The 21568-nt window shown below is 38.9% G+C and overlaps 1 protein-coding gene across 2 annotated transcripts in view; it reads left to right on the forward strand.

Moving 5' to 3' along the window:
• The window catches only part of TSPAN5 (tetraspanin 5), an 83126-nt gene that overhangs the window by 41806 nt on the left and 19752 nt on the right, over window positions 1-21568 (forward strand). Inside the window, exon 2 of one of the 2 annotated variants that reach the window (XM_023927020.2) lies at window positions 16996-17046. The exons of the other annotated variant lie outside the window; for it this stretch is intronic. Coding sequence (XP_023782788.1) covers window positions 16996-17046 — 51 coding nt within the window. The remainder of the gene's footprint in view (window positions 1-16995; window positions 17047-21568) is intronic. 2 annotated transcript variants of the gene reach the window in all.

Below are 21568 nucleotides of genomic sequence, written 5' to 3' on the forward strand. Positions count from 1 at the left end.
ATTTAACTCCATGTGTCTTTGTATGTGTAAGACTGATTAGCTCTCAGTTTGTAATGTGTTAGATGGTCTTAAACAGAGAAAAAACAGAAAACAGAATCTTCCTCTATACATCAAGACAAAATGCATTTTGGTTACCAGCCCTCTCCCAATTAAAGGTGTGAGAGCATCTAAACTAAAGACATTTCAGAGCCCTTCTCTAAAAACAGCTATGTGGTCGCCCCTGTCCCAAGCTCAGTGCTCTGAGCCCAAGGTGGATTGTGATAAGCACACCAGAGCTGGAAGGAGTTCCTGGGTTCTGTGTGAAGTGCAACAGCATTTGCTGCAGAATGCAAGTACAGATGGCCACAGTTACTTTAGCTCCCCTGGAATTTCCACTGCAATCTCTTGTCCTTATACAGTTGCCCTTTTCATACATATGTGTTTCATACTACAATACAAATTAAAACTAATGTTTGAAAATAATAGTTCTCAAAAAGAACCTGCAGCCTTAGTCCTGGGTGTCTGTAACTGACTATGGAAAATGAATAAACTCCACAGAACTGAGCATGCTCCTTTGTGCTAAATAAATTCTCTTACTGAGGAAAAAAAATCACAAGAAATTGATAATAGCTGAAAGTTCATTCTTCTCATATTCTTTAAACTTGCTGCAATTTTACTGCCTGTGTTACTCTTATTTTGGAGGGAAATATGTTTATAGTTAATTGGCCTAATCTCCAGTTAGCTGAATTTGGTATACAGATCAAATTTTAATAATGAAAAGCATTACTGATTAAAAAAAATAGATACAACTTGTGGATATTGCATAAAGCATTCTAAATGTTAAATTGAACATGGGACTACAAAAAAAGGCTTGCTTTTAGTTCTTCATTCAGCCAAACATACCAATTAGTTGCTGAACTCTTTGTCTCAGAGGTTTTGTCTTTCATATAAGTTTTACAGGAATCTTAATTGAAAATTTGTAAAAAGGCTTGTCAAAGTAACCAATTTCAGTGATAGAATAAAAACAATGATATAGAATGAAATATATTAAATATTGTGTTAGATTTCTCAGGAGAAATACTAAACTTGTTAGGTAGTTACTTTTTTTTCTATGACTTCTAAAATACAGTAAAAGAGCTCATTGCCCTTACTCGAGGCTGGTTTCTTTTTTCTTTGTCTCTGCTACAATGGTATCAGTCTCTATCTATTGCTCCCAATCACTCTTCGATTTTTAAAAAACATACTATACAATTTCACTGAAGCATGCTCTATTTTTTGTAATTTGATGTAAGAATATACAGTATTCACTCAGTAATAATTCAGTGGAGAATTCCCCTTGCTGACTGAATAAACACTTCTTGATCTTTATTATTGTGCAAGTTGCAGCTTTGCTTTTGTGGAATGGAATTGAACAATTGAGAGGAAAAGTCAATGGAAATGCATTTATCTGTGCTGCAGGACACATGGCTTGTTCAAAGAGGACTCACTGAAAAGTAGATCAGATGTGTAAAAAACTGCTGACTTTGAGTTCATACACATGCTTCTAGCAAAGCTCTTGTTCTTGCATAAATGGAGAGGTGACGGGGACATGAGGTTGTTTCTGTAGAAACATTTTTTTGGCAGCTCTTTTGCAGTAGAAAAATACAGGTGATGACAACTCTTGGGATGAAAGAAATTTTACTTCCATAGGGCGTTTTTTTTCCTTTGCAAAATCAGTCGCAATGGCTTCATGCAAAAGTATTAAAGAATAGGTGTCTGTCTAGAATTTGACTGATAAAAATGATATGTTTTAGTTAATAGGTGTTCCTCAATGCCTTTTCTTGAAGACAAAACAGGGATAGATGGAGTACAGTTTAGAATATATCACCTTTGATAAGAAGTCAGTGTTACTGGATTGTTATCTTTTTACAGTGACTCAAAAGAGTTTCTAAGGTGCACTTTCAGGTTAAAAAATCTAAAGTGAAAATTTTCATGCAAGGATGCATTTAAAAAGAAAAAATCTAAATCATGAGGTGGACTGTGCTGCACTGATTACTTAGACTACTGAAGTGCACCATCTCTGAAAATGCAGCACAGCCAAGATACTGCTTTGGGACTGGCAGATGTCCTGCAGGACTTGGGGCAGATCACTGAGCGCAGCTCACCTCCTCAGCTTTTACAAACAGATCCTGTATTTTTCAGGGTTCCTTTATTAAGTTTTCAGTTTTGTTGTGCAAGTTATGGCAGGGTGGTATGTTAATTTTCATTATGAAGTTAGGTTTTTGTAAATGAAGACTTACCTGGATGCTTACCATGCAGCTCACCATACTGTGCATTGTATGTGCTGAGAATAGCAGGAGTTTTTGTGTAATTCCAAGGGGATTTCTTCACATGGGCAATTTTCAGCATCATTGAACACAGGAATAAAAATCTCAATTTGTAAGATTGCAGAACAATTATTAGGAAGGACTCAGAGCTACACACTAAAGAAAAGAAAGGAAAAACAGGAAGGGTAGAAGAGTCTGAGATCCAGGTAGTATATTTGTTAGTGTCTGATTATGTTTTGTCTTTTAAAGCCAGAAGAATATTCTGATCAATCTGAAAAATATTATTATTATTATAAAAATGTATCAAAATTGTGATTTTGCATTTACTAGTATCTCTCATTACCCTAGAAGACTGGCAGAGATCTTTTGTCCAAAGTTCTGAATGCCTTCTTGTGGCCAGTATACACGTGCATGTATTTGGGGTGGTTTTATCAGCTGTCTTACTGCCTTCCTTGTGTGCACCTGCAGTAGTGGGGTGGCTGGATTACTCAGAAAGCCCTCGGTGACAGGATTTGGAAGAGTGAATTAAGTAGAAAGTATAAGTCAGAGCTTAAGCTAAGCTCTTAATTGCACTGCTTCTGTCAGTGGAGATTGGCCCACAGAGTAGTCGTCTCCTTACTTTGTGCAAACCTCCAGTCCTATCACTCCTGGTTTATGAGAAGGCTGCATAGAAATATAGGAAAGTACCCAAAAAAGATTCCTGTGCATAGGATAGAGTATCAGGCAGCTTAGGGTCTTTGGTTTTGCTGCCAGTTATTGCTGATTCATGTGGCAGAAATAGGAAGGATATGTTTGTGTTACACTGCTTAGTGAGATTTGTTGATAAAGTAATTGATATATTTTATAAGCATGTCTGAATACCTTAGGACTCGAACTGGATGAAGTTATTTCATATTTACAGGGAGCCAAGAATTGAGGGAATCCTTAAATTGATGAAAAGAATGGAATCTATATTTGTGGAACTTTTTTTTTCTTCTCCAGGAAATCTGTGATCTATAAGATGCCTTAATTTTGCAAGGGGATAACCATTTAAAAAAATAAACTGTGGGAGAATACAAAAATACAAGCAGCTATTCTCAAATGAAGAGGTAAAACAATTTCATTTGTGAAACTGATTGCATGCAATTTTAAGGAACAGAAAATCTGGTAAAGCTGGTGGACACTCATTAATTTTTTTCTTTCTAAAATAAAAATACGTTTTGAGAGGACATGGAGCAGGTGGCTTCAAAGACAGTGGTACTATTTTTAGCCTTCTAATTCTGTGATGAGAATTACTGACAGTAGAATTAAGAAGAGTTTACCGGTTTCCCATTATGCTTTTTTGGTACACTTCTCAGTTTTTACTACAAATTTGGTAATAAATTGCTCTCTTAAGTCAGGCACTGTGGACATCAATAGTTATTATGGAGAGAATTTTCAAAAGCTTCTAGTAATTCTTGTACACTGTTAAAGTCAAAAGGGAAACTAGAGGGAATTGTGCCACAGTTTGGTGTATTTGTATATACTGATTGCTGTGCATCTTTTGCCTGGAGAACTAAAACAGTGTAATTTCTGCAAACATTAAAAAAAAAAAAATTAGTTGTATTTCATGCCTTTAGATGGATAATAGATGCAGTGTCTTACGGGGACAGACAGCTCAGCCAGCAGCCAAATCTAATCTCTCTTAGTCACTGGAAGGCTGTGGAGTGTGGGCTTTCTCCTGCTGCTGCTTCTTTCTCAGCTCCAGCCTCCACACGGCCTCATGGCTGATCAGAAGCTCTTTGTTTGTGCAGAAATGTCCTTGTTGGTTGAGAGTGCAGGGGCTTGTACATGTTACAGATTGGGGCTGGTAAGTTCTTGTAGCACAGCTTCAAAAATCCGTATCTTGCAGGAATTGTGTAGGAGAGGCAGGAGTAGGAGCTCCAAGCAAGTTGGTGATAGACCACACTGACAGTGTAGAAAACTATGGATGGATTGTTGTCCTGCATTGTTACATAAAAATCATATATATTGACTGCAATGACAGGCAGAGCAGCAACCCCATTGCTTAATTTGGGCCATATCATTCCAACTCATAAAGGGTTTTTCCTTCTGCCCTGCCTGAGGCAAGAGCTGGTAGTGCTAATTACCGGATTAAGTGAAGGAGAGACAAAAAGTAATCGGTGGTGTCTCTCCGTCTTCACACACTCTTTTCCTCTTGCTCTCTCTTTTTAATGCCCTAAGGGTGCCTGCTGTAGAGTCTAATTGCTTGATTTGGTGCATCCAGAGAGAGGATGTGACACGCCACCCTGCACTTGTTTGTGCTCTGCCCATTTGGCAGTGACAGAAACCAAGCAGAGGTCATGTGAGGGCAGCCAGAAGAGCGCGGCCGTGCCGGGAACGCAGTTCCACTACACTGGGCTCCTTTCATGCCTTCTGTGGGAATAGGGGTCAGCGCTGTACCAAATGTCATGGAATTAAGTGGTGATTTTATGCAGACGCATCTAAATGGGGGCTGACTGAGGAGTCCCACCCCATGCTGGAAACAGTGTGCTGTGCTTCCAGGGTAGGTGGCTAGGGCTAACCATGGGTGGTTGAATAAATGAGTGACTTTGGAGCAAAGCAATTACGAGCCTGATGCTAGAAAACCTTCTTCCTTACTGTTTGTGTGACACAAGCCTGATGATTTACTAGGGAGACCAGGAGTTTTGCAGTCACAGAAGGAGCTGTTGAAGACATGTTCCTTGATAAAAAATACCCTGTCATTCTAAGGAGTTAGGGAGCTGTAATCTTTTATGCTTCTGTTTGTGTGTTTGCATTTAAGTCTACTCTGGCCTGCCTTGTCTCCCTAGCATTGTTTAGGTTGACATGTAGTTAATGAAGGTGCAGTTTTATGCTGACATGCCCAGCTACTTATGAAGGGTTACAGGTCCATTTACAATAATCCTGAGAACCCAGTTTCATTGGTGTTGATGGGGTGCAGTAGTAGGATATAGATGGGGTCCTATGGGAGTTATAATCCATATGCTGTAACTCCTACAGTTGGGCACTGCCAGTGGCAATGTGACACTTGGAAGACGTGTCCACAAACATTAAGTGGGCTACAGCTGTACTGGTGGTGCTGGCCATGTTACATCTTTGCAGAGATAATGGATGTGAAGGAAATTTACAGAAAGCAGTTGTAATCTTTCTGAGAATGTTGTATTAAATGTCAAGTGTTTTCTCTTTCTGTATTCCATCAACTTGCTAGCTCACATATTGATGCATGCAATTTCAAGGCCGTCTTCTGTGTTTCCAGTGAAAAAAAAGTCAGCTTATAGCACATATTTTCTTAGTCTTTAAGTATATGATACTGTGTTTGGATTGTTAGATTTCATGCCATCTGTATGTCCCATATGTTCAGCCCTCCTACTGTTCCAATTTGTTTGCGGTCAGAAAGGATTCTTGCTGACAGCTCCACAGTCGTGGTCACAGCTGGTACAGCTGTGCGTTGTTGAAGACCTCTTCTCTTTCCCTGTCTCTGGGTAGCCCAATGCAGGGTTATTTGCAGCAGGACCAGATTTAAAGGTCTTTGTTTCCTGATGTTTCAGCTCAAATAAATATCTAAAAGTATGCAAATACAGTTAAAGGAAAACAATTCATGCTTTGAAAGGTTTCTAATGTCCTTGTAGTGGATGAACAACAGAACAGGTTAATGGGGAAATTTTCTAGGCTGAATTGTTTTGAAATGGAAGAGAAGGCAGGCAGAACATTCTCGACTTTCCTGGACATGTTTGTCAATGTACAAATAGTTTCAGTTGCTTCAAAGAGGATCAGTGAATGGGATTACTGAAAAACAGGAAAAATGTTTGATACTGCTTTTCCTTGCTCAGTTAAACTTTATTTAGTTCTGTTTGCATTTACTTCTCAAATTTAGAATCAGCTTCCAGATATACTTGCTCTTAAACAAAAGCAAGGCTGAAAAGCAGGAGAAGCTCTCTTAAGAGCGGTTTCCTTTCCGAACACTTCTCTGGGAAAAGAAGCCTTTCAAGCTGAATCTTTTCCTGTTGCTTTTTTTTGTCAGTTAGTGGCTGAAAAGTAAAACTTCTGATATTCTTAACTTCGGGTAAAACTTAGGCATTATTTTTCAGATAAGGGGAAAAAAAACCCAAATAAGTTGTTCTTCTGTGTAGTGTTGTGCTTGCACTTTTGTGTTGCAAAATGTTTATTTTCTCTTCTAGCATGGATTGAAGTTGCAGTGTAGGCAGAGAGGTGTCAAGATTGATTTAGCAATTTGGTGCTGTGCATGTTCTCCTTTATGCTCAAGTTTTTACCCTTCCTCTACCAGGGTGCCCTCTTGACACTGGTGTTTTTAGCAGGAATTAGTTGTCTCCAGTTAGCAGCTGAGATTCATCTTCTCTGCTGTATAAATGCATCACTGGAATTATCTGTTAGCTAATATATGGGATTATCTGTAGTGTGGAGTTGTCCTTTTTTGGAACTTGAAGACTTTTAAGCGAAGTTGAGGAAATGTCCTGGCTGGTGCTTTTGCCCTTGTTTTTATCACAGGTTTGCTAGAACACACGTTTCTTGATCTCTTTCTATCCTTGACTGTATTATTGGTGCTGAGAAACCTTCTATCAGGGTGGTCAGGAGGCTTTCTGAGCCCTTCTGTCTGACAGAGGTCTGCTTGCCGTAGCACATTGCTGTTGTGTAATGTGCCCAAAGCATCACTATTCCAACAAGATTCTGTGGGATTTTACAGACAGTGTTCTAGAAAATCTTGTTATCTTCCAATTGATCAAGCCAAGTGTAGTGGATTTTGCTTGGAGGACAGGAGTTGAGAGTCTGTGGATTGTGGATGTCTCTTTTGAGATTCTGTGCAGAGTGACTTTTCCGTGGGAAACAGCTGAAGTTTGGAAATGAGTTTTACTGCTGGCACTCAGTAGTAAAAAATAAATAATTTCTTTTATTCACTTTTCTAACAATGTCCAGCTGGGCATGGAAACTTACCCAGTATTCATATTTTTATAATTAAATGGTTGCTTTGTGCTGCTCACCTGGTGCCTTGAAACTCTTCTGGGGCTGAGCAGAAAGAAAGAAACTTTTCCTATGAGGAGTAGCAGTTGCTGGACTCAGTTGAAGTGATGGGAGAGTGCATGAAATCAAACCAAATCCAGTCCTCTGTGCACAGTTGTTGGGGATTTTATTTGTTGGAATGTTGTTTTGAAAAAGTGGTAGGCAAAGACTGACTGACTGCAAGAGCACAGCTTTGCAGCACAAGGGTCTTAGTCACTTGCTTTTTATAGCTTTTCTCTTAGGGAGCCATCTGCATGTACTACAATTACATTTCCAGATCCCTCAAAGATGTTTTCTTGTTTTACTGCTAGGTGTCGGAATCAGCTATTAGTGTTTGTGCAAAGTAGAGGTTTGTGCAAACAGGAAGCTGGTGGATTCATTGGGAACTACATAGTTTATGGAAATAATGTAATTCAAAGTGGCAGTAAAACTGGGAATAAAAGTTTGCACTTGCAAGCAGATGAGTATTTTATATGATGTAGGTGATACTGTTCATACTGTTGGCTAAGTTGTAATTATATAAGAAGAGGCTCTGTCATAGTGAACTGGAAATCTTCCAGTGTAGTTCTGTTTTTTCAATGCATTTATTCTTAAAGCAAGTTTAATCCTCAAATTAAATTGCAGTGGTAGTGTTGCATTTGTATCTTCAGCACAAGTCCAGCAAAGGTGTCAGCAGCAAAGCCATCCCAGGCTGCCATGTCGCATAAAACAGACGTGATCTGAAGGGGCATCTTAACAAAAGTGAAGATGATTTTGTCTGCATGTTTAGTCAAGCCCCCAACACCTTGTTTGAGAATGACAAATAATAGAGGTGCTTTTGCTGCTACCAAAAGGTGGAACTTTTGCCTAGGAACAAAACCCTCAGGAAAACAGCACTGTGACCATTTGTTGCTGCCTGTTTGTTCCTTGTTGCTTGTGTTTGAAAAGAAATTACTTTGCCCCTGCGAAGTGTGCTATTGCAGAAAGGACATTATTATGTCAATTATTATTTATTATTTATTAATAGAACATATTATTATGTCAATCCCTGCATATTTTACTTTTATTGGAAATTAGAAAGATATAAGTATAGATACTAAGCATGGGTTAATACTGACATAATTAAAAATATAGCTTGATTTGGTAAACAGTCTTGTTTAATGTACATGCAGTAACCTCTAGAATTAGTAAGAAGCAACACACTGCAAAGCAAAATGCAGAGCTGAATTACCTTCTGGAAAAGAATTTTTCAAAGCTTTGTTCAGCAGACCTCCAGTGTCTCCAGAAGCTGCACTCAGTGGTCTGAGAAATAGAACTATTTCTAATACATAATCTGGATTTTTTAGTTCTGGGCAGTTAGTGTAACACACAGGAAATGTTGATATTGGGTAAAAGTACTCCATTTGAGACATTTCCCTGTCTAGCAATGACTGCAAAGTACAAAGCGATGAGGAATTTTTGTCAGTATTCACGCAACATGTGTCTTGTAATTTAGCTTTGTGCATCTGGATTGCTGATAGCAATTGGGCATGGGTATTAGAAAATAATTTTGATACCTGCCTATTTAGCATTTGGCGTTTTTTCCTCCTACATCTCTCTGAAAAACCAAGTTTTGCATAGGTGTGACTTTTGAGGTTCTGTTCTTGTTTATGTTGACAAAGTACTGCTGGCCTCTGTACATCTTGCTGCACCTTTGTTAAATGAAGTGTTTGTAGGCTGTCAACTCTTGATAAACCTACCACAGCCCTTCTGCCGTCTGCTTCTCTCCTGCATTGTCCCACACTCAGTGTTATAGTTGTTGGAAGTTGATTTATTTCATGTATTAACATATGCCATACATTTGGGCATTTGCTGCTAGAGAATTTATAACTCTGAATTAGATATGATCAGGGGAGAAGTGTGATAAGCTGTACAAGCACATCGTATCAGGGTCAGGATTTTGGATATGTGAACTTGGCTTCTGGCATGTTACTAAATTGCACTGACTCACTTCCTACCTTTTCAACATATGTTTTCATCATATATGTGGTAGCAGTTTCTTTATAAAAGGTTTTGAACATCTTATTGTGGGAGACTCTAGAAGGAGAACCAGGAATGAGCATTTGGTGCAGGGAAGAGGCAATAAAGGTGTTGAAAAAGTTGCTAGGAAAAGTTCTCTGTGCATTTGCATTTTGGGGGTGTGTTCACCATTTGCTTGATGCCCAGTCTTTTCTGTGCTGCTTGTTTTGTTTTTTTTTTTTTTTTAAGTAGAAGGAGAGCAAGGTTAGATTGTTTGGCTCAAGTTTTTCTGTAATGCTGGTGGTGTTCACAATCCTGCCTCTCTGTCCAGACTACTTCAGTCTTCTCACTCCTCCCTCATCCTCCACTTGCATTTGCTTCTCTGCAATGTGAAGAGAACAAATCTTTGAATCTTCTATGAAATCTCTGAGAACAAATCTCCTATGAAACAACCTGGGATGTGTCAGCTTGTGTAGCTGGGGTAGAAGATTTTGGGATTCCCTCTCTATAACCTAAAAGCAGAGCTAGGAGCTGAGACTGCTTTCCCAAAAGGAAATGCTGAGCATTCAGAGTATCCTGCTGCGTTGACAAGCAAACCTGTTTGTGTTTCCTGGCTCTGCACTCTTGATGTTCTCAGCTGTTCAATCAATTGTGTAGGCAATGTAATTGCCCATTTGTTACCAGGGAAAAAGACTAGCTCAGATTGTTTCTGTTTGCAGTATCGAGTGCCTGAATCAGATGTTACAGCTTTACTGCTTGCAACTGAAATAAGTGAGCACTTGTGTATCACTTTCCTAATGACACTTAATGTATTCTGGTTTTTTGTGGGTGTGGTGTTATTTTTCAAAATTTTAGTAGAGCAGTGGCTTCAGAAAAAGAACATGACGACTCATGGTGGAGATGCACCTAAACAGTCTGAAGCTCAGGTAGAGGGGTTTGGGATGAGTAAGGTTGGCACAGCAGCAGGAAGAAGACAGAACAGTTCTAGCTGCCCTCAGGGGCTGGAAGCTGCTAACCCTGGGCAACAGAGCAGACCTGGAAAATGACCCATTTGTGGTTTTGCTTCCAGACCTTTTTCCCTCACCCTGCCTTGAAGCAAAACATGCTTCCTTTGCCCCTATACCTCTTCTTACACCTGATTTATATGCCAGAATGAGAAGACTTTTATGTCTTTGCATTGTCAAACTGCCTAAGAGAAATGATGAGTGTAATGATAGAGGATGTCAAACTAAGGTTTAGGGCTTTTCCCCAGTTATTTTATTTTACACTTTTCTACTGTGCATGTTTGCATTTTAAGCCCATAATGTTTATATATGCTGCTACAGCACAAGTTACATAATTTTTAGAAGGTTTTGCAAATAGAAACTGATTTCAGTCAAGGGTGCTGCAGTGGAGAGGACTGAGCTAGAGATGGGGTGGTATTGATGAGAACAAGGCTGGATAGGAAAAGCAAAAGGCCATGTAGCACTTACTGTAGCTCAGAAGCAAAGGCAGGGCAGAGATCCTTGGAAAGGTGTGTACAGCAGAATTTCTCAGTCTTTCTACAAAGTCTTTTGGGATCAAGGAGAGCAGAGAAAAAGTGTGGTGCAAAAAATTCCACTAGAGAGTAGAAAGATGAGAAAGGATGGGATCTATGTGAGATGAATGTACCAAAGTGTCTGTGAATGGAGATGTCTTGTTACTTCAACTCTAGGCTTTTTGAATGTGTGTTTGGTAGTGGTGGTATTTACCTTAGTGGTCTTTGTATGGGGAAAAAAAGGTACTAGGAAATGAGCTAGATCTCACAGAAATACAAATATTACACTCCCAAAAACTTTTTTTGAAGAATTTTACAAAGTGACTGGTATGTTAAAGTTTTGTATCCTTTAAAATAAATCTGCTCCAAGGGGAGTATTTTCTTTAGGCATCAGGACCTGAGTTTGAAGAGTCTCAGTGTGCATTTGAAAAGAGTTAAATTTATTTTGTCTAGGCTTGAGGGGAGTTGTTCAAAAGTTGGAGCAGGGGAAATAGGGCATAATTCATCCTTCTTTGTGTATTTTCCAGAATATCAATTTCTATGGACAAGAGGAGAGGGACTTCAGTCTTAAGGGACGCTTGCTCCAAGCTGATTGGCAGTGCATACAATTGCACTGCCAGAAAGCAATAAAATAAATACCTAGAGCAACAGTAACAGAAACCAGATGTCTTGCTTTAACAATTAAAGAACTGGAAAAGACAGTAAGAAACTCATGGCAATTGACTCTGCATTGTGAGGAGTGTATAGATCTTGCTTTCTTGTCAGACAAAATGGAAACCCCCATACTGGTTAAAACAAAATATACATTAACAGCCATAGTGTCTTGGTCTGAAAACTGGGGTCTGAAAACTGTGTGCTTAATTTTTCATTAGAAAACATCATGCAAAGGATCCTGCAAGATGTGGCAGGCAGTTTTTCTCATTGTGTTCTCAGGTCTGTTTTTCCCCTTTGGATAAGTCAAATCAGTCAAGTCCCTGATTTAACTAAGAAAAATGTGTGGAAACTGGGAATTTTTTTTTTTTTTTAATTCCACATGTGTGGGTTTTGTGTCGGGAGAGAAAAGATTTTACCAAGACAGTTATCTGTGAAATATAGTTTGATGTTTTTTAGAGACTGAACATAAAATGGAAATAGGTTTGACATCTTGTATTCTATGTCTGAATGTCGCCATGAACTAAAATGGTAATTAGTCACCTACGCAGCATCTTCATCAGCACCTTCATTCACTGACTGTAGTACGTGGAGTTTTCTTGCTGCTGATCTCAAGGCAAACAAGAAATGGGCTTTAGAGGAAAGCATTTTTTGTAAGCATTAGCATAGATGTGTATATATAGGTGTGCTTTGAGCAGTTTGCCTCTCCTTTCATCAGCACATGTTTTTAGCCACTTGAAAATGAAATGCTTTAACAATTTATGTTGAGAATGGAAAAGTCATTGAAACTGGGGCATATGGAAAAAAGAAATAAGAGCAGACTTCTGGTACTTCTCTTCCATGTGATAGTGGTCCAGGTGAAAGCTGTAGAGTTGAGAGGATGTCCTGTCTGTTCTGCTTGAGAGAATGCTAAGTGACATTTTAAGGAGAGTGCACATCACTGGCTTGGAGGAGAGAAGAAAACTGTGTGAAACTTCGTTTTGATTGCTACTTTGGTGCTCTTTCTCTGCCACAGCTACTTAAAAACAAACATGTGACAAAACCAACAAATAAATCCCTTTTTGACACTGACAAAAGCGGACACACGCATGACACTCATTTTTTGCTCTGGCTTCAAAAAGCAAAAGGACTTATTTGACATAAAATACTTTAAATAAGCAGTGAGTATTGCAGCTAAAATAACTTTGAGTCTGAGCACAGACTACTGCAGAGGAAGTTCTTTGGGAAAAATTGTCCATTTGGGGTTTTGGAGTTCATTTAGGAGCTTGTCAGCACTGCTTTATACATATACAAAGCTCAGGAGCCATGTGTTTTCCTGACTGTATTTCAGGGTGTGAAATGCTGTACTTCATGTTGTCCTGATCACCGCTGTGCTGTTGGTAAAATACTGTACCTCGTGTTCTATGCTGTGCTGCTTGAGTCACAGCAGGAAGTCTTGCTCAGTGAATAACCTACAGCATACTGGTGTGGAGGAAACACAGAAGTGCCCATGGGAATCCTGGTAGTCTCCATGCTAACACCGTGCACAAAATTTTCTTCTGGCACCTCAGAGGAAGGGCAGGTGGGAGTTTTTCACACTTCCAAAATACAGGACTTAAACACGCAGCCCCCTGCTTCCCTGACCCAACAAACCAGAAAAGCTCTAGCCAGAAAGCTCTGCTTCTGAACTTCAGCAGTTTTGGCAGGGTTTGGCTGGTGTTTGTGTTGTCACAAGGAAGGTGAAATTAGGTGCCTGCACAAGACTTCCACCTCTCACAAGTGTTTAATGTAACCACACTTGAAGGCACATTGGTTTATGCGCATGGCGCATTAACCAACCTCTTACTGCTTGGCCTGCTGCTGTTGTCCTTTCAGTTGAAAACTGGTGCCAAGTTATTTAAGAATGTCAGCTGAGATGAAAAAATTCCCTATGTTTAGTAATTGCTGGTCACTCTATGTAAGTGCCTCTCAAAGATTTTCTGAGCTTTTTGTTAGTGCTTTTTGTTAGTGTTTTCCCCAATAGCCTTTAAATGCAATACTGTGCTGTGTGATGCTGCATCCCTACCAAAAAAGAATAATTTTCCTCCATGCAGGCAAGACTGAGAATAAAATACAGCTCAAAATGCTCAATTCACTTTGGAAAACAGCATGTGAATTTCACAAGCAGAGTAACAGCACAAATACTGCTACACCTTCTATTTTTAAATACATTTAGTTGTTATAGAAGAGAAACATGAAAATATTTGGGTTTTGTTTGTGAGTAGAAAACTTATGGCTGGGAAAATACTGCTATGCAAGTTGGTTGTGGGTTTTTTTGTTTTATTTTTGGTTTGGTTTTTTTTTTTTTTCAGGCTAATGCTCCAGAGAAATGTTTTAATATTCTCCTGAAAATTTTTTTATAAAAAAGGAAATCAAGATTTTACATGCTCTGCAGCAGCAACCATTTATAGTTTGGCCAGATGGTCTTATTAGATGTCTATGGAGAATTGAGGCTTTTTCTCTGTAAAGCGTTTTGTTGATAATGAGGTAAACTTCCACCTTTTTATTGCTCATTGGAATTGCTTCCAAATAATTTTAGGCTGTGCAGGAGTTTCTTTCATAATTGTCAAGAAAATCCAAAGTTAATCCTGGTGAGAGGTGTAAGCCTTCTCATGAACATCTGTTTTCTGCCGGTGGGGGGTACGGAGAGCAGTCTGTGTGCTTTATCCCCGTAGCAGGCTGTGTTTGTGCAATGGTGGGCCTTTCCTAGGGCATCGCTGTAGGGGCTTTGGTCAGTGGTCTGTCTACCTCTGTATTGTGTCTCAAGCAGTGCAAGTAAAGTTCCTCCAAGTCAAGAGGCAATTAACCAACAAAACATGCATGCAGCAATCGTCTCCTGATTTCAGTCTCCCAATGAGTGTCAGTGTAAAAACTTTCTGAGCCAGAAGCTGCATCAGAATCACATTTCAATAGCTATGGGCCAAATGTTAATTATCTATTTTTTTTTTTCTGAATGCCATTAAGCTTTTGATTTCCACAGCATCCTGTGATAGAGTTCGTGATTCCATTCTGAATCTTTTTTCTCCTAATGGATCTTGCTCGTTGTTCCTCATCTGCTCTTCTTCATCTTCTCAAAAAAATCATTTCTAGTTTAGGGTATGGAGAGGACTGAGCGGATATGAGAGGGCATGTAATTCTTGTATCCTTTTGAAAAGTCTGAAACCTGAGTTTTCTGGGTTTTTTCTTGACAGAAGCTAGACAACCTTGTTTTTTAGGTGCTTTAGTTTAGCACAGTATGGTCTGATCATGCAGTCTGTAAATGGGGATGAGCTCGGCCTGGCTGGAGACCTGTGTAGTTTACTCTAAGTCACCTTTTGCAACTCATGAGGTAATCTTATCCTTAAGTCTCAAGTTCTGGTGAAGGATCAGGATGCTTGACTGGATTAAATTTATGTAAAGTCAGTGAAGCCAGGCCAGACCTGCAGCTGATACATATGAATGTGAAGTTGCATTCATATGCACTGGTCAAATACTTCCATTCTAGTTTTCCATGCTTGTGCTGTTCGAAACCATATTAACCTGTTCACAGAACAATGTTTTGTGACCCTTTACAGATAACAATTTGCCACTTCCAAATGTAATTTATGGATTTTTATAATATGTAGCTTCCCTCCTCCTCATTCCTCTTTCTTCAACTGTGACGCCTTTGACTGTGTAAGAAAGAAGGAAAGGTGTCTGTTACTGCAAAAGAGAGCTGCATTTGTCTGAGAGAGATTTGGAAACTTGAACAGCATTATCTCAAGTTTCAAATAATGACTGCAGTCAGAAAGATTACACACAATTTTTGGCAAGCTTTATAAACATAAAAAAGGCAGTCTTGATACAGGTAAGATGACCTTTTTTGGCTTTTTTTGTGGTGTATCACAAGAAGCTGTACTGACTTTCTCAAATCCACATACTTTGTAAGTATTTGTACTTTATAAATAATGAAGTCTGAAATAAGACTTTCTTGACCAGCAGTCCTTCTTTCCATCTAAGAAAAATTTCCATTTATCTTTTTTAAATTGCAGCCAAGCCTGCAAGTTTCATTTGAAGAATGCTGACCGTTGTTTAAATTTACAGTCATGACTCAAGTCAAAAAGGAAAAGTTTAATTCCCAGTATGCATGGTCCTTTGGGTAGCTGGCACAGAACAATTGGAGAAGAAAGTTACAGAAATGCAGGGGGTGTTTGGGAACTTCAGGGCATGTAGCAAGTATATTCTGCTTGATAATGGGTTGTGCTTTACAGATATCCTTTGTAATACAAAGCTGAAATTGCCCCTTCAAAAAAAGTGCATCTAAGGAAGGAGTCTTTGTTTGAAACTGTTGAAATCATTTCTGGGAAGGGTTTTAAAGTTTGTATTCCTGCCTCCACCCACTTTTCAACAGAAAAACACTTTTGTTCTGTTTGCAAAAGACAAATTATTAGGTTTCTTCACTGTTTATGCAGATCTTAAAAGAAAGGGTATTTATGTGCCAAAATAAATCTGTATGCTGCAGTGTGGAGAAGTGAAAAAGAAAACCAGTTTTATGTTTGAGCAACATTTTATTATATGCCCTGAAACTACAGTGAAAATAGTTTTCTTTGTAGTTGGCACTTTCAAAATCAAATATGCAAGTTGGACAGATGGACATTTAGACGTGTGCTCAGATGTCTACTAAATGTTTTTTAAACATTTTATGTGATTGATATGGTTTCATGCCAAATACACAGTAATCATGTTGGGAGATGGAGTGCTTATTCTGCCTGTTTTGCTTGTTTTACTGATGATTAGTGTAGCTTTTGTATGGAATCCCTGTAGATTTGGAGGGAAATGATGCATTTGAAATTATTCAGTGGGATGGAGGACACAGGGATATAACAAAATCAAAGATTGCGTTCTCTTTTTCACCATGGGGGAAAGACTATCTCTTGAATTTGGTGCTTTTGAGCCCCTTGGAGGAGAAAGGGAATGAAACTTCCCTTATGAAACATTATCAGAAAAGTTATGTTAAGTCAAATGTTAGCTGCAGGGCTTTTAAAAATTCTTAGTCTTTCAGACCGGTATTATTTTTATTATTTTTTCCCCCTCAGAAATTATGGGTTAGTTTATGTGAACAGCATTGCTAAAACTGATAATAATGTGTAATTAAGATTTAAAAAAAATTTCTTTCTTATTGGGAGAATGCTGCCAGGGCAATTGCTTTGTGCAGGCAGTGGTGATGCAATAGTCAAATAGCAAACAAAAGTGTTGTTTAAGTGTGGAGTTTGCTTTGAGTCCTACAAACTCAAAAAGAACCTTTCTTGTTTGGTACTGATAAAGTAACACCTATTGCATCTACTGTTCCTTTGTGGGACATCCCTGAGTTGTGCAAGTTTTAAATTCTTAAAGTAGTCAAACTGTAAAATAAACCAGATACATATTGTAAAACTCTCACTGAGCTCCTCTCAGTCCTGATAAAATTATTATCCAGCAGAGGAGTCAATATGTATCTTTAAAAAAAAACAACAGACAAAAACCACCACAAATTTCTAATTCCTGCTCTTTTTTTTTTTTTTCATTTTCCTTTAGTTCCTTGGCATAGCATTTCTTGGGATTGGATTGTGGGCATGGAATGAAAAGGTAAGTTGAACATAGCACCAAACTTTGTTTTTCCTCTTTATCTCTCTTCTTCTGATGAAATACTGAAACAGTAATATGTTGCATATTTTGTGTTCACACACAGTTTCTACTGAAGTAAAATCAAGCCTCTCTGTCAAATAAAACCTTAGCTTGGGTCACTTAGAGGAACATCGTTGGAATCTTCCCAAGAATACCTTGGCAAGAAATGGTGGCTGACACTTGCCCATAAAATAACCATTTCAATCCTTGCACACTCAGACTGCAGCTCAGATACCAGAACACCCTGCTGGGGCAGTATGGGCAGGGTGTCCCCAGGAATGAAGGGGGAGCCTACATGTCTTAGAAGGCAGCTTCCTGAAAATACCCAACCAGGCTTTTCTTTAACATAGCATGTTAATTGCTGTTCCTCTTAAGAAAACAAAGCCAAAAAACTGAAAATCAAGATGAGCCCTGAAAACCAAGGGAAACCTGAGGCAGAATAACTGTTGCTTTTTCTTGTGCAAATTAAACTGGCCACTAGGACATCCTTTGTTGCAAGACTCTAAAATCAGCTTTGAAATGGGAAGTGTGTGTGGGGTGAGCAGGCAGGGAAAGAGAAAACATTTCTGAACCAGAGCCTAATTTTTATTTTGCTTGCTGTAGAAATTGGGAAGAAGTTAAATTGTCATGGCATAATTTACAAAACAAGTCAGTATGTCTTGGGTTACTGGATGAAGAGTCTGGCTTTCTAAAAACACAACAGCTGAAATTAAAGCCAGTGTTTCCTTTTCTTCTTTGTTGAAAAGATTGAAAATAATAAAATCTGTCTGTTAACAATGATGCTGTGTTATTCAGTTACATAATTGGTTTTTCTTCTTTTGATGGAAAACACTGAGTAAGTTAGAAATTGATCTTCACTTAAGGCATAATAACTGGTGCTTGCAGCAGAACAAATAACACATTTGGAAGCTCTGGAGTTCTGGCTCTAAAAAAATTCAGGACAAATTTTGAGTTGTTGACTTATATTCTAATTGCTCTGTGTGCCTTGGATATGGATCATTACAAACAGTAATGAGGTATTAACTAATGCACACTGTATACACCTATATATGTATGTGCATATTGACATACCATATGATTCTGATATTGGATAGCTCAGATAGGCTTAGAAAGAGGTGCTGTGACTTTTTTATTCAGCAAAGATGTAAAAACATATTTTATTTAATACTCTGAACATACTCTCAGAACTTGTAGCTATGTCTAAGCCTTAGAGAACTGCATTGTTTAGGAGTGGCTTTACACAAGACATTTGAACATTGTTGTTGTATCATTACAGTAGGTAACACAAATGATTCCTCTTTAGTGTGAATGAGCAGATAAAGGGAAAACAGCTATAGTTTTTATAGTGTTTTAGTCTTTGATGTCTAAAGTATGCCAGTCTTAACAGCTAGAAGGTGTTCTGGTGGAATCCTGGTTTGTTAGGATTTACATATTTTCTGTATGGGAAAGCTTGTACCCTTTCCTAGGGAAAATGCATTCAATTCATAATTGTTAATAGCCAGAAGCCAAAGCTCTTGTTTTTACTTGCGATTTGGACGTCTGTTATCAAATCATCTTAAACCACTTTTAATCAGATTCTCAAAGTAGGAGAAAATGCCATGTTGTTTTAAGATGAGCAAATAAGACCACCACAGCTTAATATGCATTGACTCAGGCTCCATATGTAGTAGGTTTTTAGATTTTTTTAAAAAAATTAACAAGTAAAATAAAATACTGTTTATTGGTTTAAATGATGGGTTTTTCCTTGAGAAATTATCATATTTCCCCAACTTCTTTAGCTGTTTTATTTTGCAGTGCGTAGTATGGAGTGTTTTAATTCATGGTTGTGACAATCAAAATGGTGTATTAGGTATAGGTGAACTTGTGTCAAACCAGTTTGAGTCCTTTATTTCACTCAGCTCTTTAGAGGACAGGCAGTGGCCAAAAGCTGCTGTCAGCAGGATCAAGTTCCATGTACTCATAGGCTCTGTGTTATTTAGCTCAGAGCAGACCAGTTAGATCCCAGACAGAGTTATTCTTACTGCTCATGAGGAATTGAAGATGGAAGCCAGGGGCTTGAGAGATCTGTAAAATAACTGAAAAGCACTTCTCTAGCTAGGCTGCTGCTTGCCTAAGGCTGGGATGGATACCCCTTAAGCATTATGGGCTGTTGTAATGGTACACTGTATGACAATGAAGCAGTTTGTTAGAGAAGGACCTGGGATTCCTGGTGTACACAAAGTCTAACAGTGAGCCAGCACCATGACCTTGTGACAAACAGGGCAAATGAGTCCTGGGCTGTACTAGGAGTGTTGCCAGCAAGTTGAAGGAGGGAATTCTTTCCCTCTGTTTCAGCACTGGTGAGGGCGCACCTAGGCCAGTTCTGGACTCCCCAGTCCAAGAGGGATGCTGACATACTGGAGAATTCAGCAAAGGGCTGAATAGGTGATTAAGGTGCTTGAGCTTCTCTCCTGCGAGGAAAGGCTGAGAGAGCTAAGATTGTTTAGTCTAGAGAAGAGCAGGCTCAGGGAATCTTCATGTATGGAAATACCTGAGGGAAGAACTCAGAGAATGGAGCCGGGCTGTTTTCAGTAGTGCCCAGTGACAAAGGCAGTAGACACAAAATGAAACACAGGCGGTGTTTTCCCCTGAACATCAGTGAACACATTATTTTTATAATGTGAAGGTGACCAAGTACTGGCATAGTTTGCTCAGAGATGATTTGAATGAAGTCTCTGTCTGGAGATTTTTCCAAAGCAATCATGATATGGTTCTACATGGCCAGATGACGTCAGCTGTTCTGTGAAGATTTGGTGCTGCCCCAATGAACTTGAGTTTATCAAACTTGAACTTGACACTGCTTGTGTAATGTGTAAATTTGTAAGGGTTTTTTGCAGGAGTAGGTCTTCAGGATTCCTACTGTAAACTTCATTTGGTGGTGGGGAGGATTTTGATTAACTTCTGTTTTGCATTGTGCAGCTTTCTATTCAGCTGTGTGGTTTTATAGCTTGGCCATCAACTTGTATATACTTTTGTTGCTTCACAGAATCTTTTAAAGGTAAAAAGATAGTGTTCCAGGCCACATTAAAATTGTAGGATGTAAAAAAATATTTCAGACTTCACAGGAGTCCTATTCACTGCTAGTTAAAACCAGTTTGGGACAGATTTGTGGACTTGGTGCCTAGTTTCTCTTTTTTTTGCTAAGTTGGCTTGAATTCTCCCCTTTAAACTTTCTTGTGAGAAAGAAAAGCACAATATCCAGTCTTGTGGCCTTCCTTACTGCCTTTGCAGGGAGGCAAAAGAGCTCATTTGTCAAGTAGGCAATAGAATTGGCTTGACAGCCAGTCAGCCAGCCCTAAACAAAAGCTGGGCAATTAGCATTCTGAGCCATGAACCTGAAAGAGAGCTGGGGGTGGGGTGGGGGGCAGTAAACTCTGGGGATGAATAAAGCTATCTATACATGGTGGGACTGTATAGCTCACAGTCTCCCAGTGTTTTGAGGCATGCCAGGCTTGAGCTTGTACCAATAAATAGTTCATCCATGGCAGCCGATTTCCACCCTCCTCCCTGCAACAGTGACATGAACATTGTTAACATACAGAGTCTGTGCAAAACCTCAGCAGCTTACTTACAGCACTTTTGCTCAGCAGCAGGGGATAATGATTGTATTTCACTGTTTTTCTTAACCACTTCAAGTCATGTCTTCTGTTGACTCTTTAAAAATAAACCAGAATTGTACAAAATGTCTGTTTCCCTCCTTGGTTGTATATATTAGATATTGTGGTCTTAAGGCCATTTGTTCTGTGATACCAATGGGTGCTTGGGAAAATAAGCTTCCTGGCCACTTGAAGGAGATTTATGTTCAAGAGTAGTGAGCCTAAGTGATGAATTGCTGTTAATGTCTTCTTATAAGATCTTATAAGATTGTTGATGGAGAGGGACTTTTTAGGAGGAATGCACTGTGGTTCTGAGGTAAACTCTTAAGTAAGAGGTAGCAAAAGTCAGAGGTAGTAAAGTAGGGAAGAAATCTTTCAAATTTTGTTGATTAGATTTAGTTTGTGTATAAAGTTGACTGAAGTGAAGAGGGAGAAGTAGAAGAAGCTGACAATGTGCATGAGTTTGGCTCCTCAGCTTTTCCAGTCAAATCAGCATAATGAGTTGCTTCAGCTCAGAAGTCAAGTTGTGTGTAGTTTGGAGTGCCAGTATGGTACCTCTGGGTGCCAGCATTGTATTCTTAGTGAGCAGGAGCTCTAAATCTGAATCTCAAGTTTTAAGATAGACTTTCACTTGTCTAAGGTGATTTAGGTCTGCTTTGGTGTTCTCAGACAAGCTAAACTCTGTACATGGAAACAGTCATAATTTGTCAGATCAAATCTGTCTCTTCTTGCCCTGAAGTGAAGTCTAAAGTTTTTTTCAAGAAAAAATTCTCACTTCTCTTATTGTCCCAGTGAGTGGTGGACACCAGGAAGGAGTGATAGACTAGTCACTCCATAATTGTAGTGCA

Source organism: Cyanistes caeruleus, chromosome 5 (assembly GCF_971803275.1).
Source record: "Cyanistes caeruleus chromosome 5, bCyaCae1.hap1.1, whole genome shotgun sequence".
Taxonomy (NCBI): domain Eukaryota; kingdom Metazoa; phylum Chordata; class Aves; order Passeriformes; family Paridae; genus Cyanistes; species Cyanistes caeruleus.